Below are 11,753 nucleotides of genomic sequence, written 5' to 3'. Positions count from 1 at the left end.
TGGCACGCTAGTATTCGCACAGCCATATTAAAGCAATGAATATCCATGTATTCATCATTGCTTAATATGTTTTTAATTTGTCTCAAATTTAAGCTAATAGGGTACGGATCAGAGCTTTTCACCCCTTCGCTCCTGTAAAATCAAAATTCTGTAAATTATAATGACATCAAAGTAATTTGTTGGAATACAAAATGAAATAAAAAATATGGCTTACTCTAGTAGAGCGATATCATCAACCATACCGATGAACAAACAAAGTTCATCTATTAAATCATCGTTTGTTGGGTTGACAGACGGTAAAAGAATAAATAACCGCGAGATGAGCTCAACTTCTGTTGATGTATTTGATGTTTTGAAATTTTCAGGGGGTCTATCCAGAATCATACATTCTGTGGCATCTGTGTTGTTATCGTCCTCTTTCATGTCTCGATTTCTTATATTATCATCATTCAATTCTGAGTCCACTAAAATAATAGCTAGTTTTGTTCTAAAATCTGTCATATGTTCCTATTAAAACAGTAATAAGAGTTAAATACTGATACAACATAGAATAAATATAATGATACACAGTAAAAAAATTACCTGTGTAGGAATGTCAGACAACATATCTCCTGTGAAGTATTCCATAAATTTATCATCCATAGACCACAAGACGACCTGTATGATTACAAATATAAAACTTAAATAAACTCAATCATTTTTAATCAAATTTATAGATATTTGTACAAAACAACTTTTAGAATCATCAAATGATCATGACTGAAACAAGTCTTGATGAAAACAAAATTTTCACAAACTTAGTGAACCGGACATGCCCTATGAAATATAATGTGTATTTAGAAGATCTAATACAGTTACAATGTATTTTTGTTCGGACAACGCCACACTCACTCAAAGGTCAGTCAAACTCCCACCGCCCCTCATTTCTCCTTTCCTCCACATTCTTCCCTCATCCATGGCCACAACATCCCCATCCACAGGCGGCGGCCCGGCGATCTGCTCTGCGCCGCCCCTCGCTCCTCCTGGCGACGCCGGGGCCATCCACCGCGTGCGCTCTCCTCTTCCTCCCCATGGCCGCCTTGCTCCCCATCACCTATGCCCACTCTGGCAGCCCCAACCCTAGTTCTCTCACACCCCGTAGGGAGAGGAGGAGTGAGGCTTCTGGGCAAGGAGGTGCTGCTGGTTGTGCTGCTGCTGGGCGAGGAGGCACTTGATTTGCGTTCGCCGACGCTGGATCCGCGTCCGCCGGCGCTTGATCTGCTCCGTCGTGGCTCCGACGACCTTACCCTGTGGCTCCGGGACAGGAAGGCTACCCCGACGACATACAGGTCCGCCCCCTTCTCCTATCCTCTTGGATTTCTTCTTCTTCCCTTCCTGAGATGGTGTTTATGCTGGGCTGCAGGAGACCTCAACACGCCAATGGATGCAGCCAGCCTCCAACTCACCACGCACCTGCACCAACTTGATGTAGGGAGAGGAGTGAGGCTTCTCTCACGGGATGACGCCCAGCCATGGGGCAGCAGCAACCCAAGGTAAAGCCTCCCTCTACCTCTCTCTCGTTTTGTTTTCATAGGTCTCGTTCCCTGATTTTTCTGCTGCTCTAGATTCACTTGCATGCTTGACTGAATCTAGTTGCTCTCAGGCCCTAGTGTTCAATGAGATAGGCATTGCACTGTTTACCAATTTAATTTGCTTGCCTACAGCCACATGGTCCAGAGATAGAATTGAGATATCACTTCCGCTTCGGTAGACCCCCTCTAACACAAGGAGGGCCGAGATTGCTCGATACCCCTTTGTAACGAGGGGCATGATGGGCATATTTTTTAGAAGTGCCCACCCGCCCGCCCGCCCGGCCGCGGCGTATACGTATACAAATACAGCGGGTTATTTTTTCCGGGATTGATATAGCGTCAATTACGCCGCGGGCGAGCATGCATGGCGCTGTTATCGTGCCGCTTCCATTGCGCTGCGGGCGTGCATGCATGCACGGCGCTGTTATCGTGCCGCTTCCCCCGCTGAGGCGCTGCCCGCCTGCCCCGCTGCCGCGCTGCCCGCCTGCCTCGCTGCCGGGCTGCCGGCTGCCGCCTCGCCTGCCTCGCCTCATTCGCCGCGCCCGTCCAACGCCCCCGACGCGTCTAACCACCTCAACCCCGCCTCTCCTCTTAGAAACCGCCCCGACCCCGCCTCTCCTCTTAGAAACCGCCCTCACCCCGCGCTGTCCGATCGATCTCCGGCGGTGCAACTCTCTCCGGCGTGATGCCTCGTGGGCGTGGATGTTTCGGCTGGCGTTGGTTCGGTTGGGGGGGGGGGCGGCAGTGGAGGCGCAGGGAGCAGTCGTCGGGCGGGAGGCGGCGGCGGCGGCGGTGGACGCGTCGGCAGCGGTGGTGGACGCGGCGCCGCGCCCGGCGGTCTGTGGCCCTCTAGCCTCACCGGGCCGCAGACCGTGGATATCTACCGGCACGGCATCCCCGTGCCGCCGTCGTGTCGCCTAGCACACGGCTGGCACGTGACGAGCACCGGCTATGCCACGCCTGGGCCGGCACAACCCGGTCCATGGAATCCCGAAGGTCGCCTGAACTTTTGGCAAGGCCGCGACTTCGACACCGTGGTCAGCTTCTACAAGTCTCGGGGCATCCGCGCGGACGCTCCAAACGCGCCCCTCGCGCCCCCCGCCGTCCCGGTCGTGCAGGCCCGTGCCGGTCGGCGCGCTCGCGCAGGCGCCCCGGCTAATCCCGCCGCCGCGCCCGCTGCTCCATCAGGCGCCCCTGAGTTTCAGATCCCTCCGGAACTGGCGGCGATGCAAGAGGAGGGCGACCCGTTGGAGTCGCCGGGTTTGATCCGCGCGATCCGGAACTTCACGTCGGAGACCGGTTGGATGCCGCCGGCGGATATTGTTGACCCGAGGGACCCGGCAGACGAGCCGGGATACTGGCAGGCGATTAGGGACTCGACCGATACACTAGCGCAGGAGTCGGCTACCTTGGAGGAATTTTTCGGATACTTGGGCAGTTCCGATGACTCAGACGGCGGCGAAGACGGCGGTGAAGACGGCGGCCAGACCGTAGTGGTTGATCTTCTGAGTAGCGAGGAGGAGTAGTTAGATTTGTTTTAGTGTTAATCTTTTTTCATGTAAAATTTCGTTCGAATGTAAAATATCCTAAATATGAACGAAATTATGTTGCTTCAATGAGTAATGGAATGGTTGTATAATAAACAGGTCTTCGAATAGTAGACGCCCGGTGATAAGTTGAGCTCTCATGGAATCAATAAAAAGCCCCACACCACTGACATTTATCGAAAGCACGCACCACCGACGACAGCGCACACATATGCATGTGCCATGCACGCAAACGCACGCATACACCACGGGGTGCACCTAACAGCACCAAGCGCACGTGCATGCGCCATGCACGCAAACACGAGGGTACGCCACAGGGTGCACCTAATACGAACACTGCACTGCACGCAACCTCAGCAGGAAAAGATGAAGTAAACACATGAAAATTGTTATTAATGGGATATTTTGATTTTGTAAAAATATGAAGTAAACACATGAAAGTAAAAATATGAGGCAAGCACATGAAATACCGGCAAAAAAAATGTTATTAATGGGATATTATGATTTTGTAAAAATATGAAGTAAACACATGAAAGTTAAAAGATGAGGTAAACACATGAAATACCGGCAAAAAATTTAAGTTATTAAAAAAAGCCCAACCACCGATGCTGAGCCATAGTAGCTTACAGAATATACCCATATCAAGCCCGAAGGCGACTCGGGCGGCTGATTGAGCCCACTAAAGGGCCCAACATCGGGGTGCAACGGGGCAGTGGTGAGTAATAGCAGATGAGTTCGAAAGAGGGGGCGGAGGCAGCTATTTAAGTCGCTCCTCGCGCCCCTCCGCTTCCGAGGTGGGACTAAAATCGCGCTATGCACGCGTCCCTCAGTGCACGCGGCCGCCGCAGGGCTCATGAGGCCGTTTTCTGCGCTGTCACCGGCGGCCCAGTTCGGCCCATAGAGGCAGGGCGCCACTCGCCCCCTCCCACGGCCCACGGCCGACGCCCCTCTCCCCTTGCCCGCGCGGGGCAACACTACACGTTGCGGGAGACGTGTTGGAGGCGTGCATGGGGGCGGGGAGATCGAGGAGGATGCGGTCGGGCGGCTCAGAGTCGCTGGGCGCGGGGAGCGAGGCTGATCCGGTCGGTGCGTGGTGGCGGGATCCGAGGGAGGCGCTGGTTGGGCAGCTGGGATCCGAGGGAGGCGCTGGTTGGCTGGCATGAGGTAGGTTCGATTCGGTGGGTGCGATCTTCTGTGCATGCGCGGGTTTGTGGCGACGTGTATGTGAAAAACATGCATGAGAGAATAATAACACGGCAAAAACATGGCATGAGACACGGCCGGGTGCGTTTTTTCACCACGTCGGTCAGCCCAGGTAATATAACACATACAATGACATCATCATCATGAAACGACAGCAAACAAAATAAACGGAATTTTGAAACTTCAGACTATTTCACATAGGACAGTACAAAATACAAATTTATTACATAAATATTTTGAGAAAACGTAAAGAAATCACTTATCAAGTTTTGTGGCACGCACTTACGAATAAAAAACAGCATAGGTTATTCAGACAAGACTCGGGCAAGCACTTTCATTCTACGTGAAAAAAGTTTGGAATAATTAATGTGGAACAAACACATGAAATACCGACACATGCAAGATATGGACGGTGCTAGTTGCACTAGGGGTGCGTGATCGCATGCATGAAATGAAATAATTTTTTTCGAGGGTGTGTGCATGCCCAATGTAGGCCCTCACGCAAGATATGAACGACATCGGACACCCTAACACATGTCGCGTCACGTTCGGGCAGTGTTTTAGGGTATTTTCACCGCAAAAACCGTAGAAAATGCATCAGACATCAGAAAATAATGAAAATTGTCGTGAATGCTCCCGATGGTGCCTGGAGTACGTGGAAAAAGTTGGGGGTCATTCGGTGTAGGCGAAAATAAAACGGCTTTGAGATTAGCCAGACTGGCACACCCAAACAGAGCTCGTTGCACAAGGTGTACGTGATCGCATGCATGCAATTGCACGAAAGTGTGCAGATATGTGGGCACTGCCGACGTAGGGCCCCACACAAGGTTGGAACGAAAACTGACACAAAAAAAAACGTTATGTCACGTTCGGCGAGTGTTTCTGGCCATTTTCACCGGGAAAATCCTAGAAAATGCATCGAGCGCCGGAAAAATATGAAAATTGGCGTGGGTGCTTTCGAGGGTGATGGAAACGTGTGTAAAAAGTTTCCTGCCATTCGGCGGAGTGAAAAAGAAACGTAGTTGGGAACCCCCCCTCCGGCAGAACGAAACCGGAGCTGGTTGCACTATGTCTACGTGATCGCATGCATGCAATTGCACCAAAGTGGGCGGACATGCGGGCACGGCCTACGTACGGCCCCATGCAAGATTGGAATGCAAACGGACACAAAACGAACGTTGCGTCACGTCTGGCTAGTGTTTTACGGCATTAACACAGGGAAAATCCTAGGAAATGCATCGAGCGTCGGAAAAATATGCAAACTGGCGTGGGTGCTGTCGAGGGTGATGCCAACATGCGGAAAAAGTTTCGTGCCATTTGGTGGAGTCAAAAAAAAGTAGTCGGGAACCCCTCTCCGGTAGACAGAAAAGCTCGTTGCACTGGGGGTACGTGATCGCATGCATGCAATTGCACCAAAGTGGGCGGATATGCGGGCACGGCCTACGTAGGGCCCCAAGCAAGGTTGGAACGCAAACGGACACAAAACGAACGTTGCGTCACGTCCGGCTAGTGTTTCTGGCCATTTTCACCGGGAAAATCCTAGGAAATGCATCGAGCGCCGGAAAAATATGAAAATTGGCGTGGGTGCTGTCGAGGGTGATGGAAACATGTGGAAAAAGTTTCGTGCCATTCGGCGGAGTGAAAAAGAAACGTAGTTGGGAACCCCCCTCCGGCAGAACGAATCGGAGCTGGTTGCACTATGTCTACGTGATCGCATGCATGCAATTGCACCAAAGTGGGCGGACATGCGGGCACGGCCTACGTACGGCCCCACGCAAGGTTGGAACACAAACGGACACAAAACGAACGTTGCGTCACGTCCGGCCAGTGTTTTACGGCATTAACATAGGGAAAATCCTAGGAAATGCATCGAGCGATCGGAAAAATATGCAAACTGGCGTGGGTGCTGTCGAGGGTGATGCCAACGTGCGGAAAAAGTTTCGTGCCATTTGGCGGAGTCAAAAAAAGTAGTCGGGAACCCCCCTCCGGTAGACAGAAAAGAAGCTCGTTGCACTGGGGGTACGTGATCGCATGCATGCAATTGCACCAAAGTGGGCGGATATGCGGGCACGACCTACGTAGGGCCCCACGCAAGGTTGGAACACAAACGGACACAAAACGAACGTTGCGTCACGTCCGGCCAGTGTTTCTGGCCATTTTCACCGGGAAAATCCTAGGAAATGCATCGAGCGCCGGAAAAATATGAAAATTGGCGTGGGTGCTGTCGAGGGTGATGGAAACGTGTGGAAAAAGTTTCGTGCCATTTGGCGGAGTAAAAAAAAGTTATCTATCAATCAATGTATTTTCGATAATGATTGTTTTAAAAAACAGACGCAACTAATGATTGGAAAAAAAACTAATGAACGGGTTCTTAGAAAAAAAAATGAATAAGCGCGCGTACATGCATATCCATCGGGGGTCAAAGCCGCCTCCACGCCTCCACGATCTCCAGTCCACGCCGCCTCCACGCCTCGACGCCGCCTCCACGATCGCCTCTCCTGACGCCATCTAGGGCAAACGCCACCCCCGACGCCACCTCACACCGCCTCCACGATCGCCTCCCCCGACGTCATCTGCGGCCGACGCCGCCCCCGACGCCGCCTCACGCCGCCTCCACGATCGCCTCCCCCGACGCCATCTGCGACCGCCACCGCCCCCGACGCCAAGTCACGCCGACGCCGCCCCAACGCCCGCGACGGCCCTGACGCCATCTGCCACCGACGCCAGCTCACGCCGACGCACCACAGAGCGACTGCCCCAACACGATCTGCCCCGACGCCATCTGCGGCCGACGCCGTCGCCCCTGTTGTCACGTAACGCCGACGCCCCCAAGTTGGTGAACACAGATTCGGACTTACTTGCATGTTTCATGTGGTTTATCATGTATAATCTTGATTGTAGAATTTTTTGTCCTAGATCAGTACAGTGTGTAGTTAGAGTTTGTTAGTTGATTGAGAGCGTGCTGCATGTACCAGTCATTAAGTTAGTGCAGTAAGTACTGCGTAAATACATGCATGCATGAGTGGCTGATAGTTTTTCTTAGTTCTGTGAAAACCACCTAAGTGTTTGGCTATAGTGTAGTTTTGCTATAGTTCTGGTCATAATTATGCATGCATGACAGCTGATTCTAATTCAGTTTTTCTAGGTATATACAGCAGAAAAACCATGGTATAAAAAATAGTATGGCATCTTAAACCACACGTACCTGTTCTAGTCCAAACACCTCAAAGTATTACATACCAAAGATTTTTTCAGAAATCATAGTGTTTCTAGAAAAACTTTAAAATTATTTACAGGTTGCGACCGACGCCATCTGCCACCAACGCCACCGCGCCGTCGTCCCCCAGGGCCGACCCTGATCCCATGGCATGAGGTACTATGCATTCATCATGTTTATCATGTGCCCATATAAAGTAGCTAACATTATTTTTGCTCCTATTCGTAGCGACGGTGGAGTACGGAGAGATTTTTTGTTCGGTTAAGAAGTGGTGTCTGTTGGTCAACAAACTAAACTCTAGGCAGAAAAAGCGTTTTGCAAGCACTAGTCTTGGAAAAATGCTAATGATACCTAGTGTGCTCATGCGCAAATGTTTGCTCAAGTTCATTATTAAATCGTATTCGTTGGACAGAAAAAGGTTCATCATGCCATCAAAAAATGGTGCGATATCATTGCGCACCGAAGATGTGTTTGACATTTTCGGGCTACAGAACAAGGGCAAAGATGCCATGAAAGCACTAGGAAAAGGGGGGTTAAAGGCGAAGGTGAAGGTGCCTAGTCGCTTTTTAGATTCCAATACGGGGGAAATGATGATAGACGACCTGATTGAGAACATCGTTGCCAGTGGCACATACGATGATGATTTCCTCCGTAGAATTGTTCTGGTTCTTCTAGGCACGGTTCTTGCACCGCAGTCCACGACAGAAGTTCCTAATGCTTATTACAAGTTAGTGCAAGATGTGGAGGCCATCAAAGCATATAATTGGAATGCGTTTACGTTACGCGTTTGCGTGGAAGGCATCACAAAGACCTTATCAGATCTTACAAAATTTACTTGGCCGATCGGAAACCTTGCGCTCCTACAGGTAAATCTTATGTTATATTTGTTTCTTTCGAACTATAGTTTGTGATTTTTTTGCTAATATACTTCATGTTCATGCAGTACATGTTTTGGGAGAAAGTGCAGCCACTGGATGATGAGGCATTTGATCCATTAGCTAATGAGTATCAATTGATGCTTAATTGGTCAGAAGATGAGGCTAAGAAGCGTGACGCGTACGACATGGCATACGGCCGTGGTAATGGGACGGTAAGTTACTATTTATGTGTTACTATTTCGTACTACATGCACTTAAGTTACTATTTATATGTTGAGAAATTTTAATTGATTTTACCTGTTACAGATTGATGACGTGATAAGTGAGAAGTACAGGCAGACATTAATTGCTCAACAAGGAAGAAAGGCAGAGGAAGAATTACAGCAAGAATTAGAGCAGGAAGATCGTGCCCAAAAAAAGAAAGATAATAGAGATGAGGCTTCATCGAGCAAGGATAGTACATTAGATCAGGTGATGAAATGCATCAAAGATATGCAAAAAGAAATTAGACTTCCCCCTCAAAAATGTGCTGAGGTAATATGAGTGATGTGTACTTCAGTTTACATTGGATTATTCATAATTTATGCATGTAGTTAATGCAATTAATGTGTCATTGCAGATAGTAGTGGAGAAGCTGGAGAAGAAAGGTCTTGTCTTCAAGCCAAACAAGGGGTCTGATGATGACATTGAGTATGTGGAGCATAGTGAAGACTGGGTGGGGAAGTATGGTCCATCAAAATATTGGCCAGATGTACAATCAACTCCTGCAAAAGAAGATATGGACAATAGGGTGGACGCATCCTTCACCACTGGGAACGGGAATAAATTGGCGCGTGAGAAAGGTGTGCATCACAACACACCTGGTACAGGAGATGAAGGCGACCCCTTCGTTATTGAGGATAATGGTAATTCTCCCAACCCATCTCTTGCGACGGTAGACACGAATGACTTTCCAGCTATTACTTCAACCCCCAAGAATATGAATGAAGTGTCAGACGGGTCTAGCACCGATAAATCTGAGGAATTTAGTATGGATAGTCTGAACACCCGTATTAAAAATGCGAAAGAAAATGGCACTGAGGAGAATGATGGGAAGGAGAATGATGAAAAGGAGAATGATGAAAAGGAGAATGATGGGAAGGAGAATGATGGGAAGGAGAATGATGGGAAACGCAAGAGGAAACGGTCAAAATATTGACCTTTTCTTCAGAAAGGTGGACGTAAACGTGCAAAGAAAAGTAAGTGCTAGGTAATTTATTCTTGCAACATACTTCTGTCCTTGCATGCACACTTTATTAACTCATTGTTTCTTACTATTTTAGGTCTATTTGGTATAAGAGCTGCTATGATTAGTACTGATTACATTAAGGAGGATCACATAGAGGCCGCGAAGGTTTATATCCGGACACTGGCAGAGTCGGAGAAGCTTTGCAGAAAAACTGTTGTGCACATGACGGGAATTGGTGGGGAAACATGTACACCTGATATGCTTGAAGCCATCATTTCAAAAAAGTGGTTGCATGGCGGTGTAAGTATTAGCACTAAGTTATTAAGTTGTACATGTCATTTACATAAATTATCTAATAGGTGTATTGCTGTTATGTTATTTTGTAGGTCATCAATAGTTATTGCAACCATATGCAGACCCATAATCCTCGTGCTGACCGTCACATATTATCATCTTGGGTGTCCCACTGGCTTATTCTTCGTGGTGATGGAAAGGTTAACAACTCTAAGAGGCATTTTATGGATCATTTCACAAACCAAACTAAAATGGTGTCTAGAGTTACTGAAGAGTATTTCATCAAAGATAAGGTACTTCAGTTTAGTATGATCATTCGTAGTACATCTGTGTGTACATCAACATGAATAAACTTTGTTGTAGGCATACTTTCCTTTTCATGTGGACGAAAGTCATTGGATAACAGTTCTTATGCACAACAAGAAAAAAGAGTTTCAAGTTTTAAAATCTACTGGTAAATGCAACAAAAGAGTTCTTGCAAAGATTGCTAAGCTGGTAAGCTTACAACGATACATAAAACAATATATAGTTATTCGAAACGTACTTCATATGGATTTTTCATTTTTATTTCAGAGGGCAGAAATAGCTAATGATACAAACGAGGTGAATGCTCTTATTGGAACGAAACATCCTGACGTATCTTCCTGGCCAATAAGGGAGTACGATATGCCATCACAAACAGACGGGTATGTTGCAAATGTTGAATTAGTATGTACTTGTATGATCCATCAATAATTGACTTGTGGTTTCTTGCAGAGTCTCTTGTGGTCTTTTCGTGGTGAAATGCGTTCAAAGCTGGGACGGAGATGATTGGACATTTGAGTTCGATCAAGATGAGGTTAATGCTTCAAGGGGACGCATTCTAGCTGAAATACTTTTTTCAGAATGCAACACGAAGGAAGTAGTGAAAGAGAAGATCCTCAAGATCATGGAGAAGAAATGAGTCGGAGGATGGGGTGTTGGCTATTATCTCCACTAAATAAACGTGCCGTTGTCGGTACTTGATACAATTTTCATATTAAGACATCATCTCTATATTGTAATGTGGCATGGTTTAGCATGTTCCGCAACTAAATAAATGTGCCATGGTCGGTATTTGCTACAATATCTATTTTTCAGTGTCACTTTTATTTGCATCATTGTCGGTGACACTCTTATTTGCATCATTGCGGGTGATGATATTTTTTTAAATGAGTATATTTGTTCTACACTTTCGTAAAAGTAAAATAATATTTTTTAAAAATATTCAGAAAAAAATGCCCAACCACCGCAGCCGGGCCCATAGTGGGGAACAAATCATACACCCAAATCAAGCCCGAAGGGGGCGACTCGGGCAGCTGATAGAGCCCACTAATGGGCCCGGCAACGGGGTCCAACAGGGCTGCGAGCATGTATAAGAGAGGAGCTCGGTGGAGGGGGCGGAGGCAGCTATTTAAGCCGCTCCTCGCGCCCTCGGCTTCCAAGGTGGGACTAAAAATGGCGTCCCCATCGCGCCCCACACTGCACGTGGTCGCCGCAAGGCTTAGGAGGCCTATTTTGCACTGTCTCGGGCCGGCCCAGTTCAGCCCAATGAAGGCACGCCGCCACTCGGCCCCTCCCCCGGCCCACGCCCACTCCCCTCCCTCAGTGCACGCGGCCGCCGCAGGGCTCATGAGGCCGTTTTCGGCGCTGTCACCGGCCGGCCTAGTTCGGCCCATAGAGGCAGGGCGCCACTCGCCCCCTCCCACGGCCCACGCCCACTCCCCTCCCCCGCGCGCTGCCGAACTCATGCCAGTTTAGTCCCACCTCGGAAGCGGAGGGGCGCGAGGAGCGACT

General features: G+C 48.6%; 1 protein-coding gene across 2 annotated transcripts; it reads left to right on the top strand.

Annotated features, from left to right (window-relative positions):
• Positions 1-915: 915 nt before the first annotated feature.
• Positions 916-11,035, top strand: LOC125507883. Of its 2 annotated transcripts, XM_048672408.1 has the most exons (11): positions 916-1,328; positions 1,403-1,532; positions 7,618-7,694; positions 7,767-8,404; positions 8,482-8,628; positions 8,723-8,950; positions 9,036-9,654; positions 9,739-9,944; positions 10,031-10,231; positions 10,302-10,624; positions 10,695-11,035. In XM_048672408.1, exons 4-7 carry the CDS (start codon positions 7,877-7,879, stop codon positions 9,612-9,614), a joined length of 1,482 nt encoding a protein of 493 aa, XP_048528365.1. In that variant the 5' UTR covers positions 916-1,328; positions 1,403-1,532; positions 7,618-7,694; positions 7,767-7,876; the 3' UTR covers positions 9,615-9,654; positions 9,739-9,944; positions 10,031-10,231; positions 10,302-10,624; positions 10,695-11,035. The 2 variants fall into 2 exon arrangements, with proteins under 2 accessions (XP_048528365.1, XP_048528366.1); XM_048672409.1 differs by having other exon boundaries at positions 7,618-8,404.
• Positions 11,036-11,753: the final 718 nt, after the last annotated feature.

This window comes from Triticum urartu, chromosome 5 (assembly GCF_003073215.2).
Source record: "Triticum urartu cultivar G1812 chromosome 5, Tu2.1, whole genome shotgun sequence".
Lineage (NCBI taxonomy): Eukaryota > Viridiplantae > Streptophyta > Magnoliopsida > Poales > Poaceae > Triticum > Triticum urartu.
The sequence above is the reverse complement of the archived record's forward strand: the minus strand, read 5'-3'. Positions and strand labels throughout refer to the sequence as shown.

Coding starts and splice junctions, on each gene's coding strand:
- LOC125507883 (XM_048672408.1), top strand. CDS start 7,877: ATGCTAATGATACCTAGTGTGCTCATGCGCAAATGTTTGCTCAAGTTC. Junction 8,629..8,722: donor ACGGCCGTGGTAATGGGACG/GTAAGTTACTAT, acceptor TACCTGTTACAG/ATTGATGACGTGATAAGTGA. Junction 8,951..9,035: donor CCCCTCAAAAATGTGCTGAG/GTAATATGAGTG, acceptor GTGTCATTGCAG/ATAGTAGTGGAGAAGCTGGA.